Source organism: Lampetra fluviatilis, chromosome 5, assembly GCF_964198595.1.
Source record: "Lampetra fluviatilis chromosome 5, kcLamFluv1.1, whole genome shotgun sequence".
In the NCBI taxonomy this organism is placed as follows: Eukaryota; Metazoa; Chordata; class Hyperoartia; order Petromyzontiformes; family Petromyzontidae; genus Lampetra; species Lampetra fluviatilis.
This window is the reverse complement of record NC_136279.1, coordinates 14,031,663-14,050,008: the sequence shown is the minus strand read 5'-3', so window position 1 is coordinate 14,050,008 and position 18,346 is coordinate 14,031,663. Positions and strand designations below refer to the sequence as shown.

The following is an 18,346-nucleotide window of genomic DNA, read 5'->3' as shown; positions in this document are numbered from 1 at the left end:
CATCATGTGTGCCGGCACACTGAGGAGGGAGATGCCCCTGTAGTTATTACAGTCTGTGCGGTCCGCCCCTTCGTTAACTGCCTCACCTGGTATACAGGAAGACGTGGGTTTTATCCCAACCCTGATGACTGTATATTTGGAGTTTGCATGGTCTCCCGATGGTCGCGTGTATTTTTATCCGGGCCCTCCAGTTCTTCCCTCCACATTTAAAAACATTAGTTTAGAGTATTTGGCTGCTAGAAATTCCCACACCATAAGCCACTTCATTGAGTTATCATTTGTGGCCAGCTCACTTGTGAAAAATATATTTTTTTGCTCAGTGGGCCTTAACTAATAAAAGATTTTGTTTTAATTATGTCATTCATAATAAAGGTTTAATGGAATATAAATCGTAAATATAAACGTATCGTTAACCCACTTCCACCGGACATAGCCAATTAATAAGGTTTGTTAAATAACACACTGTGTTTACCGAAAGAAAACGCATATTGATGCTTATTTGAAAGCAGTCATATCTCCCCGCACAGAAATCCTCTCTCATTAAGATGCTCATAGATCGGGCTAAAAAAGTCTCAGATGATGAAAGTCTGAGGAGTGAGATTAAACATGTTAAAGAAGCACTGCACTTAAATGATTACCAGCCCCTCACACCCATCCACAGCCCTCATTGGCCCCTGTAGTGGCTAAGAGCACCATGAGGGGAACAGAAAATTGGAATTGGCCTCCCCCCCCCATAGCATTGCTCACATCCACTACAGCGTTACCGTGAGGCACCACTGAGGAGATAAGGGGTTGTTTTTTTTGGCAAACACACAAGACAAAGATCCCTTGTATAGCCTGAACAGACTGTTGGGGCAAGTGCTGTTACTGAGCACCTATGAAGGTCGGCACGGCACATGAGGGGGTGGGTGGCCAACACCACGCCCGGCCGCCTTTGTCTCCCCAGTGGTGATATTTACACACTGTTGCACTTTCCCTCAGGGCCTGCTATAACTGCAATTTTCTCAGTCTCAGATCTGGAATTCAGCTAAATTAAGTTAAAATAATGTGATTTGCGTGCAGTCAATTGAGTCCAGACTGAGATCAGCTAGCTATAATTGAGAACCCAATTTAATCACAGGTGGCAGAAACCTGGATTCAATCCCAGGACCTCAGCAATTACAGCTGAGTTCTGTGACCAGTGAACCACTTGACTGCACACAGTACGAGTCCATGTGGACTCTGATTGAGTCTCCATGGCAGAACTGTGAGTCTCCATGCACTGTGAAGCTGTAATGTAAGTTGTGCCTCTAAGGGTAATGTTGTACCCCTCACAGCTGATGACGATGATGCAGATGAGGACGACGCAGTGGACGAAGAGGAGCCACCAAACATGGTCAGGCAGCTGAGCAATGCCGTGAGGTTCACGCGAAACGACACTGGGTTCTCAAGCAGGGAATACGTGTGGAAAAGTGAAGTCTGCGGGGGGGGGGGGGGATAGATATACATGGGTACGTACTGGATACATATTAATGCGAAAAAAGGGATTACATGCAGGAAACTAGGGCATGCAAACATGACGGGGCTTGCAATTGCAGGACATGAGGAAAACATCAAGCCTATGCATGACGTAGTTTTTGAAGACTGCTCTTACTGTTGCAGTTAGCTGACAGCTTGTGCATTAGTGTGGAATCAGTAGAAACAAATGTTACATGATCATGTGAGAATAAACAAGATGTGTGCACACTGAGTGCTCAGAATGACGTGACATCAATAGGGAGCATCTGATAACTTTTCCTTATAATCAAGGCAGATTGGGACAAGCTTAACAGGTGATGAGACCTGGATTTACCATTATGAACCCGAGGCTAAATGGCAGGTCATACAGTCTAAACATCCAACTTCTCCAACACCCAAGAAACTTAAGTTAGACCATTCTACAGGCAAGAGGATCATGTGTACCGGTTTTTTGGGAAGTGTGGTGCATATGACGCTATAAACTGAACTATAAACTACAGTAAGTCCCCGGGTTGCGGAAGACTCGACTTACGGAAATCTGACCTTATGGAAATACTCCCATAAATAATGTAAAACAATCAAATGCGGAAAGTTTTTCGTTATTTACTTAAGCGCAAGTAGTAGTGCAGCGTGCGAGGTTGCGGATGAATACCGTCACGCTGTTACCGTGCGTATACGCACCACATCGTCTCGTAACTTTCTATTGCAAGTTTTCTATATTTTAAGTTTATTTCATGAGTTATTTACTGTATATACTTTATTTAACACAATTACACTTCGATTGCTTCTTCTTCTTCAAGTTGTCCATCGTATCTGACGATGACCTTCCTCCTCTGCCTCTATTTGTGGGATTTTGTGTGACTGTAAAGTCCAATCCTCGACCCACAGCGTCTGCTATAGACAGAGTAGGTGAAGTCGCTGATTGGAGGTGTAGGTATGGTTCTGGCATCATGTCTCTGCCTTTTCCATAGTTCACTTCGGTCCTCTTCGAGCTTCAACACTCCCTGCTGGCAGAACTGGCACCAGACGGAGCATTCTGCGGCAGTGTCCTCCAGCTGGGTAGGGCTCAGACTGAAATTTTTCATGGCCATCTTCAGTTGGTCCTTGTAGCGCCTTTTCTGGCCCTCTGTAGGCCGGTGGCTTAGGTGCAGCTTGCCATACAGGACCGCCTTTGGCATCCTGATGACGTGACCGAGCCAGTGAAGTTAGTACTGCATGATGGTAGCCTCCATACTCATGCAGTGGGTTTTGCAGAGTATTTCAGTATGGGACACTCGGTCACGCCAGGTTATCCCCAGGATGCATTGAAGACACCTAATATGGAAGGCCTCAAGCATCCTGATGTGGCAACTGTACAAGGTCCACGTCTCGCAGCTGTAGGAGTGTTGTGATGACCACTGCCTGGTAAGCAGATGTTTTAGGATGTAGGCCAAGGTTCTTGTTCTGGAATACCAACAGCGATCAGAGACGTCTAGGCCTAGTCAAATGCACGGCAAATTAACATTTGTAAGTGACTGCTTTCTGTTAACAATTAATATTAACATGTTTTGTGGCATTCATAAACAATTGGAAACAGTGTATGCTCCATTAGTTTCATTACGGGTAGTGTTCGGGTAAATATTCGATGAAATGAAAGCATAATAGGAAGTGAAAAGAGTATGTATCGCGATAGGATACAGGTAGCAATAGAGAATGGACAACAACACGATACAGTACTGAGAGAAAACGAACTAGTAATCGGGTCGGGGAGGCATAAATATTTCTGAATATGGAAACTTATCCTGATTTTGGGGGAAAATTGTTCATTTCTGAAATGTATGGAAAAATCATGTTACGGATTGTTCTCGGGAACCTAACCATTCCGTAACCCGGAGACTGCCTGTATTTTTTATTTTACAACTTAAATTATACTGAGCTATACAGCTCTTTTTCAGAAGTAATCTGCCCACAAATGATAGCTCAACGAAGTCGCTTATCATGTCGAAATTTATAGCAGCCTAATACTTTAAATGCATGTTTACAAATGTGGTGATAAAAACCGGGGAACCTGGAGAAAAATCCACACGACCACGGGGAGAACATGCAAACTCCAAATGTACAGGCATATATACAGGCATCAGGGTCAGGATCGAACTCACAACCTCCTGTATACCAGGTGAGGTAATTAGCATGTCACCACAGTGGCGAGGTAAATATTATACAGACTTGTCCTATCGACTGCATGAGGGCCATTAAAGTTCCATGGAAAGATGTGAACCACACCCTTGCTTGTGCATGATAATGTCCCAGTACACACTTCAAATGTTGCAAAGGCAGCTTTGTTAAGCAATGCCACCAGTGAGGAACTGCCACATCCTGCCTATTCTCCAGACCTGACACCCAGGGAAGTTCAGCAGTTTTCCAATACAATGAGGAGCATACTCTTTGGTTGGAAAGTGCTTTTAGGATGAAGTATGTGTTGAATGAGTTGAAAGATAATTGCTTTCTGGAAGGAATCAAAAAGGTTCTGGAATTATATGAAAATGTGATTGTGAAAGGTGACTATATTTAATAAGGCGATTCTTATTGATGCGTGTACTTTATAAATCAGTGTTTGTACATTAGACCCATTTTTCAGCCACCGAGTAGGTCTGATTTCTGCTTTTATAACATTCAGTGATGATGCACTTCTCTACACGAGTACCAATTCCGATAGGAATCCTATGGGAGAAAAAAAACATGCGATCAAAAAGAAACGACCACTTAGGACTGAAATATTAATGACTGCTCAGAACCGCCCAGGCTGCCTTGGGAAAGAAGAAGAAGTAGAGGCACCTTACCTGCACGAAGGCGTTGGCCTGCAGGGTGCGCGTGTCCTCCACCGTGGCCTTGAGGCCGTGCTGCGTGGCGAGGAAGGTGGCGTGGTCGCGGAAATGCACGGCGCGCAACAGCGACACGAGCGTGCGGGCGCTGTCCATCGTCGCCGACAGCACCGCGCTCCCTCCGGACGCCATCGCCCTGCCGATAGGAAGCAAGCCATTCATTATATGGTCGATATACATATTCCGGTCAACCCGTATTCTTATACAGGGAAATAGAGATTTCAGGTCCATACGGTTGTACAGCCGTTTCAAAATGTCTATTTGTTTGTGTTTCTCCCTCGTGACGGGACTTTGTAGGATGAACGTGGTGATTTATAAGACCAATAAGGTGTGAATTGGTCTGTAATAATAATGTAGGCACTGATAAGTGGTTAACAGGTATGGTTATACTCTGGCTCTTTTCCGTGGCCATTTTCTTTGATTATAAGTGGCCTTATTCTGGTCACCCAGAACAAACAATCGCCTGATCCAGAAATACAAAAAACACGATGAAAAGCAAACTGTTGTTATTTTACCGGGCAAGCGCCACTGAGCAACACAGCTCATTTTCAGAAGCGACCTGGCCACAAATAAGAGCTCAATAAAGTAGCTTATCACCTGGAAATGCACATCAGCCAAATATCACAGCGATACACTCCACTACTCCTAACGCAATATGTAAAATTATAGTTGCTCAATTGAATCATGAACGAAAGAGATTATTCGATACTCTGAACATCCACACTTCCACAAGAATTCCGATTATGCGTGGACAGATTCAGTATGTGATCTACATTTCTAGGAGAAACAACACATTCAATGTGATCCATACGTTATTTTTTGGGTTAGAAATCGCGTAATTATAAAAGTGTCGTTAAACCAGATTGTACATGTGGATTTGCTCTTCAACACACCGGTGTGCTATACGAGTAACGATTTGTCATGTTCTGTTTACGTGACACATTTACGCGATCTGACCAAAAAAAAACTATATTATGGATATTGGTCGCGAAAGCCTACGTGTGTCAAATAGACATTCAATATGACTTTCAGGCGTGCTCTATTATTACTGCAGTATAAGCCACGTCGCTGTGTTGTGTTCAAATATAGTCAGAGCCTGACTGCTGATGAGGCTCTTGCATGGCGAAATTGATCGAGTGAAAAATGCGTTCTTTGAATGCCGTGCGGCTGATGGCTTATGCACAGGATTAAATATATTCTTAGGTTTTTTTCGGTAAAGTCACGTAGGTAAAACATTAAAATTAATAAGACGGAAGCTTGTGTTGCCTCCGAAACGTCGTGATTTTTATTTTATTTTTATTAATTTTAATGTTTTACCTACGTGACTTTACCGAAATAACCTAAGAATATGAATCCTTGCAGTCACGAAAGCTTCAAATCTAGGATTAAATATCTATATTTTTTTACGTGGAAGTAACAGATATGTGGAGGCGGTATATCCCGCGTGATTGTTTTGCATTGCAATGCATGCCAGGTACACGGCAATGAACGATGCTTAATCCCAAGCCTCTTTGTCTACACGCGAGATGCCGACACCTCAAATATTGTAATGACTTAACGTAATGTTACATAGTAAGTCCTGTAAAGTTTAGCAAACGTATTGTTCTTAAACGTAAACAAACGCACGTACATAATACAGAGAAATGAAAACAAGTACTGTAGTTGAAAGCTGGGCCAAGGGGATTGACACAGACAAATCGATATCCCCTTTCCCTCGATAGGGATAAAATTGGTACTAAATCGTGGCAGCACACATCAGTGGCCGCCTTACGGATACAACTCTCACGAAGAGTGCACAACGACGACGCATTCTTTGTTCGCAACGAGGAATTTCCACCCCCCCCCACCACCACCCCCCCCCACCACCACCCCCCCCCACCACCACCGCCCCCCACCACCACCGCCCCCCCCCCACCACCACCGCCCCCCCCCCACCACCACCGCCCCCCCCCACCACCATCGCCCCCCCCCACCACCACCGCCCCCCCCCCACCACCACCGCCCCCCCCCACCGCCCCCCCCCCCACCACCGCCCCCCCCCACCACCACCGCCCCCCCCCACCACCACCGCCCCCCCCACCACCGCCCACCCTAAACCCCCCCTTCAACCTCAAACCCCCCCACCACTACCCCCCCCACCACCACTACCCCACCCCCTCCCCACCACCCCCCCCCCCACCACCCCCCCCCCCACCCACCCCCCCCCCACCCCCCCCCCCACCACCACCACCCCCCCCCCACCACCACCCCCCCCCCCACCACCACCCCCCCCCCACCACCACCACCCCCCCCCCACCACCACCCCCCCCCCCCACCACCACCCCCCCCCCCCACCACCACCCCCCCACCACCACCACCACCCCCCCACCACCACCACCACCCTGGACACGAATGTTGTTGTTTTGGTTTCTCTCCACTCTGGAGCCTACGGGGTGGGGGTGCCCTGGCCTCGCCTCGCATCGCGGCGTCAAGAGCCGCCGCGCGTTACTAACCCCGGGCCGCCGCAGAGCGAGGAGATCTCCTGTATGGGGGAAGGCGATTTCAAGCGAGGCGAACTTAACCGCCGAAACGCTCCACCGGAATGTGTTTGTAACGCAAATGAATGCCGGAATACCTGCAGGGGAGGGCCGAGGGTTGAACTTTTTTTTTGGCGGGAAGTTGCACAAGAGACATGACGACATAGCCGCGTGACGTCATAACGCCGTGGGTCACGAGACCCCGCATCTGGAACCTCCCCCCGCCCCCCTCCTCCCCCCCGTGGGGTCGAGGTTTCCTATCTCCCAGCCACTCACCCAGTGCCCCCGTTGAGACCCAGAGTATTGGGACATGCCGTTGATATGTATCGGTTAATCTACGCACCGCTGGGCTATTAATAACTTGGATGTCCACACCGCGAGGGCTATTTATAACTTCGATGTACACGGATGCTGTTGCAGATTTGAACCTTGCCGTCCAAAAGAAGATGACGATGAAACACATTGAATTGGGGGTTTTTGTTGTTGTTCAAATAGGAGCGGGTGGGGGAGCCCCTTTTTTATTTCAGGACCCGACTCTGCTAGGTTAAGAAAATGACAAAAGCAATAAGACAAAGTCAACAAGTGGGGCAAGTCAAGGAAATGGAAATCAGCACCCCCCCCCTCCCAAATTAATAAAGAATAAATCGAAAACTGCACAAACATAATATTTAATTAAAACGCACCTCCAGTAGCAAAAATTGGCTCCGGCAAAATTTATTGGAGATAGGATAAGTGCTCGTATGGGCAACCACCATGCATACCAGGTGCTATGGGCTGTGATAGGGCTACGTGTTGGACAACAGAAACGGGCAGCACAGCAGATTCCAGTGTTGATGCCGTACGCTTTGGAGTGTGAATATATTAACGAAAGACCCAAAGGATGTGAATATAATATTTAGTATGTAATTCCATTCAATTGATTGTGGTGTCGATCTATAGAACATTTAATCTACAGTAACAAGTTATTTTAATTATTGAATATATAGTGGTGTGTATGTGATCTATCGTGGTATTGAACTGTAGACTCCACGGAAATGTGAATATATAAAATATATATAGTATATAAATTTTATAGTACTGTGGATCTATTTTACGGAATAGCAATCCCATTGCACCTTTACAATGTATAGAGGTTATGAATCTGTACACAGTGGATTTAATAGATGAATACAAGGAGAGATTACTGTGACTTTAATAAATTTAATTGATAGTGCTGTGAATGCCTAGAATCTCTAATGGTGTAAAATGTACAGTGATATTAATTTATAGAATGTATGGCTGCAATGAGCAATCCCATTTACACCTTTGTAATGTTCTTCGTACAGAACATTCTGTGAGATACCGCGATTTATTAAAATGTAAACACATTTTTTTTTACATCGGGTTGCAGTGCAGGAAGTCTAAATCACAGTAAACAATGCATGTAAAAGCCATCATTAGTAAGATATGTGTTGTTACTGCACATAGGCAAGAATCACTTGCTAAGTAATAGTACATGTAACTGTAATTTGTTTAGTAGTAGGGTTTTACCCTTTTAAACTGGTACAAAACTGACACCTTTATTCAAGGCATCCCTTCGTCTTCGACCACGTGGTTGTTCTTCTGCAAGACCAGCTCCGTTACCGCTGCTACGCTCGTCAACCAGCCAGCGTAGCGCAGGACGGAGATGAGCTGCGTGTTAGAACATCCCTGTGTGCTCTTAATAAATAAGAAGCCTTCTACTAGACATGTGTGTGAAGTCGCTCACTGCACATGTGTCAGGGTTAGGCCTGACGGCTAACCCTATGTCTGTGTGGGGGGGGGGGGTAGACTGCCAGAAGTCTTAACGACTTCACAGACAGGCCAAGTTCAAAAGTAGCAGAGCCACTGATAACCGACTTGGTCGGCGACGCCACCACACCCCTCTGATTAGAAGGCATCGAAGCATTAAAATCAGATTGGTGCAAAGGGAAGAGGCCAGAAGATTAAAATAATACTGGTTGGAACTTCCTGGTTACACCAGCCCACAGGGGATTATTGTGTCCGTCCGTCTATCGTGCAGGGAGGGGCTGGGTGGGGAGGGGCTGGGTGGGGAGGGTGGGAAGGGGCTGGGTGAGGAGAGTGGGGCTTGGTGTGGGGTGGGGAGGGGTGGGGCTGGGTGGGGAGGGGCTGGTCACCCCGTGGTGCCCTTATACAACTCAACGTTTATCTTCTAAAGGTAAACTCAGTTTACTTCTAAAGGGTTAGCTTCTAAAGCAGCGGTCCCCAACCTTTTTGGCACCAGGGACTGGTTTCGTGGAAGACATTTTTTTCACGGACGGGGGGGGGGTCATCATTGGTTCTTTTCCCCTTTTCAAAGAAGCTCTCCAGTCACGTTTGTTTTTTACTCACTTTGGCTAGGAGTTAGCAGCTTGTGGGCTTACCAACACTGTGACTGAGCCAAGCGCGCAGTGCGGGAAAGAGGCGGGGATGGAAGTGGTGAATAATAAAACGATGGGGGCGGGTTCCACGCGCGGACTCACCGCTCTCACCTGCTGCTGCTGTGCGGCCCCGTTCCTAACAGGCCACGGACCGATGCTTTGTCCACGGCCCGGGGGTTGGGGACCCCTGTTCTGAAAGGGTTAGCTTCCTGATGACGAACGCTTGTGCTGCGATCGAAACGTAGTTTTTTGTTGTTTTCTTTTAACCTATCTACGTGACTTTACCGAAAGACCCAAAGAATGCGAATTCCTTCGGTCACAAAAGCTTTAAGTCAAGATGCAAATAGACCATAAAGTTGAGCTATACTTTCCTCGTCCGAAGTCATTTTCATATGTCAGATGGTCTTTTGACCCTTCAATGTAATGGAACGAAAACAATGAAACAAAACAGAATTAAACATTTTTGTCAATCATTCCGCCAACGCTGGTATCCACATCATACGATCTCAAATTATTTGTAAAATTTTCATGGATGTGACGTTGAGAGCATGTGAATGTGTGAGCTGGTCGTTTCACTCTAGCCCCTATTGGGGGCCTGTGAAGAAGCTGTCCGCTTGTTTTAGTGACGTGCGTGAGTGACGTGTGCGTGAGTGACGCGTGTGTGAGCATGGCAACGACAATGAGGGCAGTGAATGCACGAGGTGTGCGTGTTTTTTTTTGTGTGCGCAGATGCTCGGGTCTGATTGTGTATGTCACATCCGCAATTATTTAAGAATAAACTGTCATATTGTTTGCTTTTGGGTTTTGAAGTGACATCTTGATCTCACGGTGGCAGTGTCAGTGGTGTGTACACTCAATACAACATAATGAAATTTGAATGTCCAAAAAAAAAAGATGTGAATACAATCGTGGAAATAGACGATTTTATTTTGTCGTAGAAAATACGATTTCATTTTGTAGTAGAAAATGCATGGATATCAATGTGCTGTGGATGTAATTCCATTGATGATCAAGCCATTTCATCTGGAAATTGATGGATGAGAAATAGGAAAGTCTTAAGCCCGGACTCGAGTGAGCAGTGCAGACAGCCATGAGAAAGAGCAAATTGCAGATATCAGGGACAGCGGTTGAAAACGATTGATCATCCACTGAATCGAGGTTGGCTTGGAATATGATATAAGTTCTTGATTTCTAGATCAGAGGGTACATCGCAGAGAGTATGGTGGACAATAATATATACTTTTCATGTAGTGAATAGTGGACAGTGAATCGCCACCCCTTACTACCTTGTCAGAGTTGGTCCGCGTCATGCTGCCGCTCGGCCCAGGGGTCAGTAACTAAAATAACAAGAAGGACTATTTATATCGAATTCTGTATAACAAAAAAAACCGCAATATTTGAAGAGCCGCAATGCATGTGAATATGAGACGCTACTTAATAAATAACGCCACGAAGCAGTTCCTCAAAAGCCGCATGCGGCTCCTGATCCGCAGATTACCGGCGTCTGCGCTCGTCAAATCTCACCAAACCCAGCAACCAAACTCACACGCGTTTGAATTTCGCCAAATGCAAGGTAGGGTAAGAGAAAAACAACTCCACGCAAGGAATCGTTGACCCAAAATGTACTTAGTCTTAATGTTAAACTCAGACAAAAAGATCTGTACTGTATAATATCTGTACAGTCGCAAAGCGCCTATGAAATTGAGCTGAACAGCTTATCGGGTCCTTCCTGCTGAAATAGATCAAATCTGTCTAAAATCTGTCTTTGGGTGTTTTCCCTTCTGATTTCAGGGCTACGATGAGGATTTTAGGCGACATTGTTTGACCCAGAGCCGTATATTAGGAATTTAACTAAAATATTTGTTTCACTGAATAAATATTTCCTCACCGAGTGTGATTCTGTCTCTGCCAGATGCTGAAGACGGATATTTTCCTATAACATCAAAGATTGACGATTGAAATGTTATTTTCTCTTGTACGGTACTGCTAGTTGTGTTTTGTCTATTACAGTTTGTACAAAACGCTGCTGCCAGTTCTAACAAGAACAAATACATCTGAACACATCACTCCTATTCAAGCGCTATTAACATTGGTCACATGTGTAGTTCCGGATTAACTTTAGGATCCTTATTTGAATTATAAAGGTCCAAATATATGGCCTTGTTCCGTTTACCTGGGGTATTTTTTTAGTTATAGAATTCCCACCCAATGCGCCACCTACCGCCCTTGACAAATTGTAACTCCCATCCTGTGGGTCATGAATGATGCGGTGAAGGATTATTTTTGTAATTGCGTGAACGATGCCGATATTATACGGACTAAGTCTACGAAAAAAAATCACATGTGAGGCCCATTGTCCGCCTTTGCGGACCCACTATTCCACAGCAGCAATTTGTTTAGGAATGCGAACTCTGGAACGGCTTCACCTTTCTGAGGCTCACCAGCACGGCGAGGCCTGCTGAGATGATGGCTTCTGTTGCGAAAGGAGAGAAATTGCGTCTCGCCTTCACGACGCAACGCAGAGAGAGAGGCTGCTGCTCGCTTGCGCGTAGCGCGTCTTATGCATTCTAATACCCCGCCAAGGAATAATGACGATTGTAAAAACGTGACGCAGTGTTTCTCTAAGATATGCACTGATGCTACGCACGAATGCCTGTACGTAAACGTGGTTTAAAAAAAACATTCCATTCAGACGCGAATAAGGAAGTACTTATTTGAATTTCAAACGGTTTCTTAGCTTCTGAGTAAACGGCTATAAACATGCATTCAGAAACGTTTAATGCGCTCCAGGGAAGCGTGCCATCGTCTGACATTTCTCTGACCACTGTGTGTAAAACTCGCTCTGTACACCTCTCACTATTTCCTGAAGGCCATTCAACCGATGCAAGGAGATATCCATGTTCTCTCTGTGATAAAACCCTGTTTATACGGAAAACCCTTTCTATCCGCGAGTTCTGGATTCGCGAGTTTCGCATTTTCGCGAGTAACTAAATATAAACGAATTCCCTATTCGCGACCCGCCAGACTCCAAGTATTAGCGAGTGTACATGCTAGCCCACTGACAGGTGAGCGCAGGATGTAGCCATGGAGTCAACATTGGGGGTCTGGGGGTCCCTCCCCCCCAGAAAAAAAAGTCTAAATTTGAAAACGAATTTCCTGCCTAAAATATAAAAACAAAATTCACTAACACATGGGATGGACTTTTTTTGTACAATAATGTCTAATAGTGTATTGTATTACATTGCTCTGTTTTTCTTTTTTTACCTTTCTTGTTTCATTGTATGTAATGCCAGAGATTAGGGATTCATAAAGTACAACCATAACCACAATCATATGAACAGAAATCTATTTTATAGCAATATATTGGGGTGGAGGGGGGACATTTTGAGCATATTTGAATATTATTATAATTACGGCCTTAGTTGTTACATTTGAAACTGTCTGCGAAGATTAGGCACGAGCCCTCGGCTGCCCGCGTCGTCCTCGAGTCTCGCAGTAATCCCGCTCTGAACTCGCTATCGTGCATTTTTACTTTATACATACTTTACAGTCGACTCGTTGAGACATTTTGGGAAAAAAACAAATCGGCTGTGAGGTCCATGAAAAGGAACGCGAACGCAATCAGGGAAAGTGTCACAGCTAGCGCTGTGCGTTGTCATCAAACACCTGCACCTGCCGACAAGTCATACTCCTGAATTCCTCACCCACCACCTCCATTGTCGTCAAATCATCATCATAAAAAAACATTGTTCTTTATAATTATTGTATTCATTATTATTAAACATTTACAACACCCCTCCCCCCCCCCACCATGTTCACTCGTATCAGGAACGTAACAGCATTTACCCACGGGAACAAGGTTTTTTTTTATATTCGTGAATTTTGCATTCGCGAGTGTTCTCAAGAACGTAACCCTCGCGCATAGAGAGGGTTTACCTATATATAATTGACTGGCACATCGCAAGACTATTGCGCAGCAACGCTGACTATCAATTGCCTGAGAGTATCATCGTCAAAGCGGTTGACGCTGCTGCTTTTCCCCCATCGCTTCCTTCCTTTCTTCCCTCCCCCAGATGATGTAGTTGTAGTTGTCGTAAAGTCAACACCTGACCGTCAAAGACCGCCCTCTCAGTCTCACGCCTATCTGGCTTTGTTCGAGGCATCCTGGAGCGCTCCCACAATTTCCCCTCCTCCACACTTCTCCTTTCTCCTCTCTCGCTCCTTCCCTCCTCAATCCCCTTTGTTGTAGCAGCCAGACCCCCAGTAACTCGCGTGGTTCAAGCCGTGTTATTCTGACTCATTGTGAAATGGCCGCATTAAATCAATTAGCTGCGTGTAAAAGCTTTATGAGATGTCCTTGCGTGAAGGGCGCTCTACTGTCAAAAACATTACGATCAGAATCTGTATTCATACCGGAGGAATACAGTCGTACACAACATATAGACACGCATGCGGTACAAGAGCCCTCACAAAGTGTTGAGTGATGTTAATTATCTCTTAGCTAAGAACAAAACGTTTACACCCGTCACTTAGCAGGCATGTCGTGGAGCGGAGCAAATCGTATTCACAGCTTAAAAACAGGACCCATAATTGATGTTTAGATCAGATCGCGAAAGTAAAATGAGTGTCGTGTACCGTCATCCACCCAACAGCCAATTAATACATTGATTCGGGGAGCCATACTAAAACGAATGAACAGAGAATCGAATGCTAGTAAGCTAACATGGGGAACGTGGAATGCCCACATGTTATTGGAAAAAACGCAATGCTCATAGGCTACCATTAAGAGAACGGAATGCGCATAGGTTAACATGCAGATCGATGTCTCTGTTATTCGATGTAGTCTGCCCCGGATATTTAAATTGGCGTTTCTCCATGGTCTGTGAAGAGTGGTTCGCTGTGAGTCATCATGTGTATTTATTAGAGGTATTCTTCTTAGATGGGCCTGGCTTTGTAAAGTGTTAACCCTCATTGATTTGAAGTGATTTGGTTGAGTCGTGGGTGACCAAGCTGAGACACATCTTGCTGCTCTGCACAATAACCGGCCTTAATCAAGAGCTGATTAACCCGGAGTCAAACGCAGGGTGTCAATTAGTCGTAGTTCAGTGCTCTGACATGGATAGTCCTTATGAGCCCCGATAGAGGGGCAGAGAGAGAGGTCAAGAAATACGCCGATCATCCGGACTAAATGCAAGGATGAGAGAGACCGAGAGCTGTTGTTGGCCGATTTCACTGAGAAATATACACTTGTTGACCTGTGACCTTCACGGCCCGGTGTTTTCAAGCGGCTCTAAATACACACACACACGCGAAGCGAATGCGTGAATCGTAGATTCCACGCGAGAGGAGACCACCGCTGGTGGAATTCGCCGTGGCGCGTTGCGCGAGTTGACGCGTGTGTCCGCGTCAACGCCCAGGGCTGCGCGTGTTGCTACCGGCGGAGACCACGAGCCGTGGATATTTGTATCTGTCTTACGCTTGTGACCCAGCCAACGTCATCAGATACACGTCCTGAGATTTCGCCACCGTTATCCATTGTTTCGTCAATATTGTAATCGCTTGAAAAACTAGTTTTTACCAATTTGATTGACATACAACACGCAGGCGTCATGCGCCTTCTATTCGTAGATACGACTGATAAGTTGTAAGAATTACTCTGACGCATAGCGAGCCGATACGTGCCTTACAATAAATGTTACTGTTACCGATGTCTATGGTCAAGTCACTCAGAATGCGTCCCACGCATCTCGTCAGTAGATATCGGAAGCTAAGGGGGGGGGGGGGGGTGCAAGGCTACGTGCGTGAATGGGCATTGTTTCACTGCACTTGTGTTTCCACGTGTATTGTCCTCCTGTGCCTTCACCAACCCGCACTGACCAGTCTGGTCAACTTAAAGGTCACGGCCGGCACCGGCGTGGGTGACCCGTATCCAGTACAGGACACAAAGGGCTGCACCGCGTGGCTATTGGTAGAGGGGGGTTTGTGTTTTATTTTCATCGGCTGCAGTGTCACACTCTTCGCAAAAAGGTACAGTCTCGTAAAATGCTGAAGCGTTTGTCGAAAATATTATTATGGATGCGAATTTAGCGCCCTTCCAAACATCCTGAAACAAACTTCGCAGGTTTATAAATAACTAAAAGTTTGAAAGCGCATGCAAATTAGGGGACCCAATGAGAATATTTGGATTTTCTCGTAATTTAAACATATATTTTTAATATAGCGCCATTCATGAACATTTCATTACACAACGCTTAACATTTCGATGCCGATACAAAATTTTTGAATAAATAGATGCACATCTTAATTTTTGTTCTTCTAAAAATGTAAAATGAATAAAATTAAATATATACAAAAAAATATGAATATATAAAAACAAACAAGTTTTAAATACATGATGATTAAATGTGAACGATAATTAACACGGGAGCAAACGTCAGCACGCAAGAACACGGCTCAATGCTGCGGCATGCGGTTGACGTCATCACGTAGATGTGTGCGGTTACGTCACAATCTCCCACTTGCTCACCCGCGCGCCAGCCAGCCAGTCAGCCAGCCAGCCAGCCAGCCAAACTTTAAAAAATAATCTCGTATGCTAATGTATAAATTCGACCGCATCTCACTCAGGCCGCTGTACAGAGTAAACAGTAAAACATATTTATGGTCCAGTTGTGTCAGAGCACGAGTTTGAAATATTGAGTGCCACCGATTTGTTTGTGTGGCCAACAGAAGAGGATTAAATAATACAATTTACCGCATGCCATCGACCACGTGAATACAATGGCATGACTCAGTTTTGCTTCTCAAGTGGTAGTGGCAGGCGATTGGGTCTGGCCACGAACACTGATTCTGGTTTGTCGTGCTGAGCATTATACCCGATGACGACGTGAATGCGCCCTATTCAGACCTCGGAAGCCAGATTCTATAGTTGGTATAGTTCGTGGTGAGACGGGAGACTGCCTATGAATACCAGGTGTTGTAGTTTGGAGTCGATGTGGCCAGAACAAAGCAGTAGAGCAATGCATTGTGAATCTCTCGTTATCCCGTACGCTCCGATGCATGCCCCCCCCCCCCCCTTGAAAATAACGGTCGGCTCGGCAATAATCTTCCTGCGAAATAAAAACGCATGGTTATGATTAGTGAGTGTTTCCGCCATATCATAAAGCAAATTATTTGGCGATATTGCGTTGCCCGTGGTGCCACAGGGACAAATATAAAACTCAAATCCTTCGTTAATAACACCGCCGTATGGCGCTGCTTTATAGCACATCGATAGAGAGGTCATAGTGATAGACTGATTATGAGTTGGCAACTGCACTATACACCAATATTATATTCGAAAAATAAAAGTTTGCTGCCTGGATTCCTGCCTGGCTGGCGCACGGCCAAATGCGTGTTCGCGGTGGGGACGTCACCGCGCACATGTGCGTGATGACGTCACCCGCATCTCACAGTTGAGCCGGGTTCGTGCGTGCAGACGTCACGCTCCCACCCCCCCACTCACAACCCGCGCAATTGTGTGGGACACGCTACAATACTCTCATAGTATAGTCGAAAAAAGTTGTTTCTCTCACTGCCTAGAGGGGAGGGAGGGACCCACGGTCAGGTCCAAAGGACGTGCGGGCTTGCTAGTTTAATGTAAAACAAATCTCGACGTTTAAAAAAAAAATTGGTATTTAAATAGTTACGTTATTAATAGGCATTGAGCAACAGACGACTGTTATCGATGCCTTTGGCCAAGTCACTCAGAATGCGGTCCACGCATCTCGTGAGCAGATATCGGAAGCCCAGCGAGGGTTGTGCATTTATGTAGAAACACATACAAAAAAATGTGTTTCGACATGAATGCATTTCTATAAAAAATTGTGAAATGTTGCTGGCGCACTGCATTATCTTCACTGAATATTTGCTTTATCTTGGCTTGAGAAACGCATGTCGACCATGCATCACTGCTCTTAAACACACTGCGAGCATATGTTACGTTCTTCGGGGATTTAGGGAAATTTAGAACAACTCAATAGAGCCACACTAAGGCATATTTATATTTTTTTTGCACGACTGCCTTATTGTATCATATTGTTGCTTTTAACAAATAAATGTACGCAGATATTAATTTTATTGCTAGGCATAACATCGTTACCATACCAACACATTTGTAAACACATACGAGGGGGTATACGTGCATGGAGACAATTCAAGTGGTGTGTAAGTATTTTCCCATTGCTGCTCACTTGGTCAGTATAGTTTCTCTGTCAAAAGAAATGTTAAAGAATCATAACTGCGTGTGCTACCAAAAATAAAAAATAAAACAATGATTTCGCCTTACGCACATTCATAGGCAACCCCCTTCCCTCCCACCCCCATTGTTATTGAAACCAAAATACACATTTTTTTGTTCTGAACTAAACAAAGCCCCAGACAGCCCCAAAAACACGAACGTGCAATGGGGTCTCTCGCCTTGAGCCCGCTGAGTGGCCACAGACAGCCACCCGTCCGTGACTCCGCACGCACGAGGTGCTCGCCGCTTTCAGGCTGACGGAGCAGGGTTTTTTTGCAAGAGCTTTCTTTGTTTGATGGCGTGGCGGTGGAGAGGGGCTATTTTGACCTCGTTCGCAACAAAGGCAGGCGGTGTCACACACCTGCAATATGCGGGCTTATGTGGGGTGGGGGGGGATTCGTGGGGGTTTAACTCGGCTTGACGCAAAAGGTGGTAGGAAGTTATTTTTGTTTTGGGGTGGGAGATGAAGAGGAGGAGCAGGGGGTGGGTGGGCAGAGATTCTGCTGGTGGTGTGTGCGTCAATGGTCGTCAATGAGCGGGTGGGTGCGGCTGTTAAAGAGTGAAGGGACTGGGCTCGCAGTGACAGACATTGACAAGACACAAGCTGGAACACACCGAGAGACGGGCAGCAGCAGCAGCAGCAGTGAGACACTTGAGACACTTGAGACACAGACTGAACGACTGACTGATATTGAGAGTTAGGCAAGGACAGACGCAGATTGAATTGACGAAAACTTGGACAACATCTATCATCATATTCGTGCATTTGTTACGGGTGAGTGTGTAGGAATTTAAAAT

The 18,346-nt window shown here is 45.6% G+C and overlaps 1 protein-coding gene across 3 annotated transcripts in view; it reads right to left on the bottom strand.

The window, feature by feature from the left end:
- The window catches only part of RAD1 (RAD1 checkpoint DNA exonuclease), a 74,494-nt gene that overhangs the window by 5,874 nt on the left and 50,274 nt on the right, over window positions 1-18,346 (bottom strand). The window contains exons 1-3 of one of the 3 annotated variants that reach the window (XM_078856842.1): window positions 6,973-7,016; window positions 4,317-4,494; window positions 1,308-1,458 (exon numbers count right to left, since the gene is read on the bottom strand). In XM_078856842.1, the coding sequence (XP_078712968.1) occupies window positions 1,308-1,458; window positions 4,317-4,490 (325 nt within the window). In that variant the 5' untranslated portion in view covers window positions 4,491-4,494; window positions 6,973-7,016. Of the gene's footprint in view, window positions 1-1,307; window positions 1,459-4,316; window positions 4,495-6,850; window positions 6,924-6,972; window positions 7,017-18,346 lie in introns of those variants that run through there. The other 2 variants (XM_078856843.1, XM_078856844.1) reach the window with 2 other exon arrangements.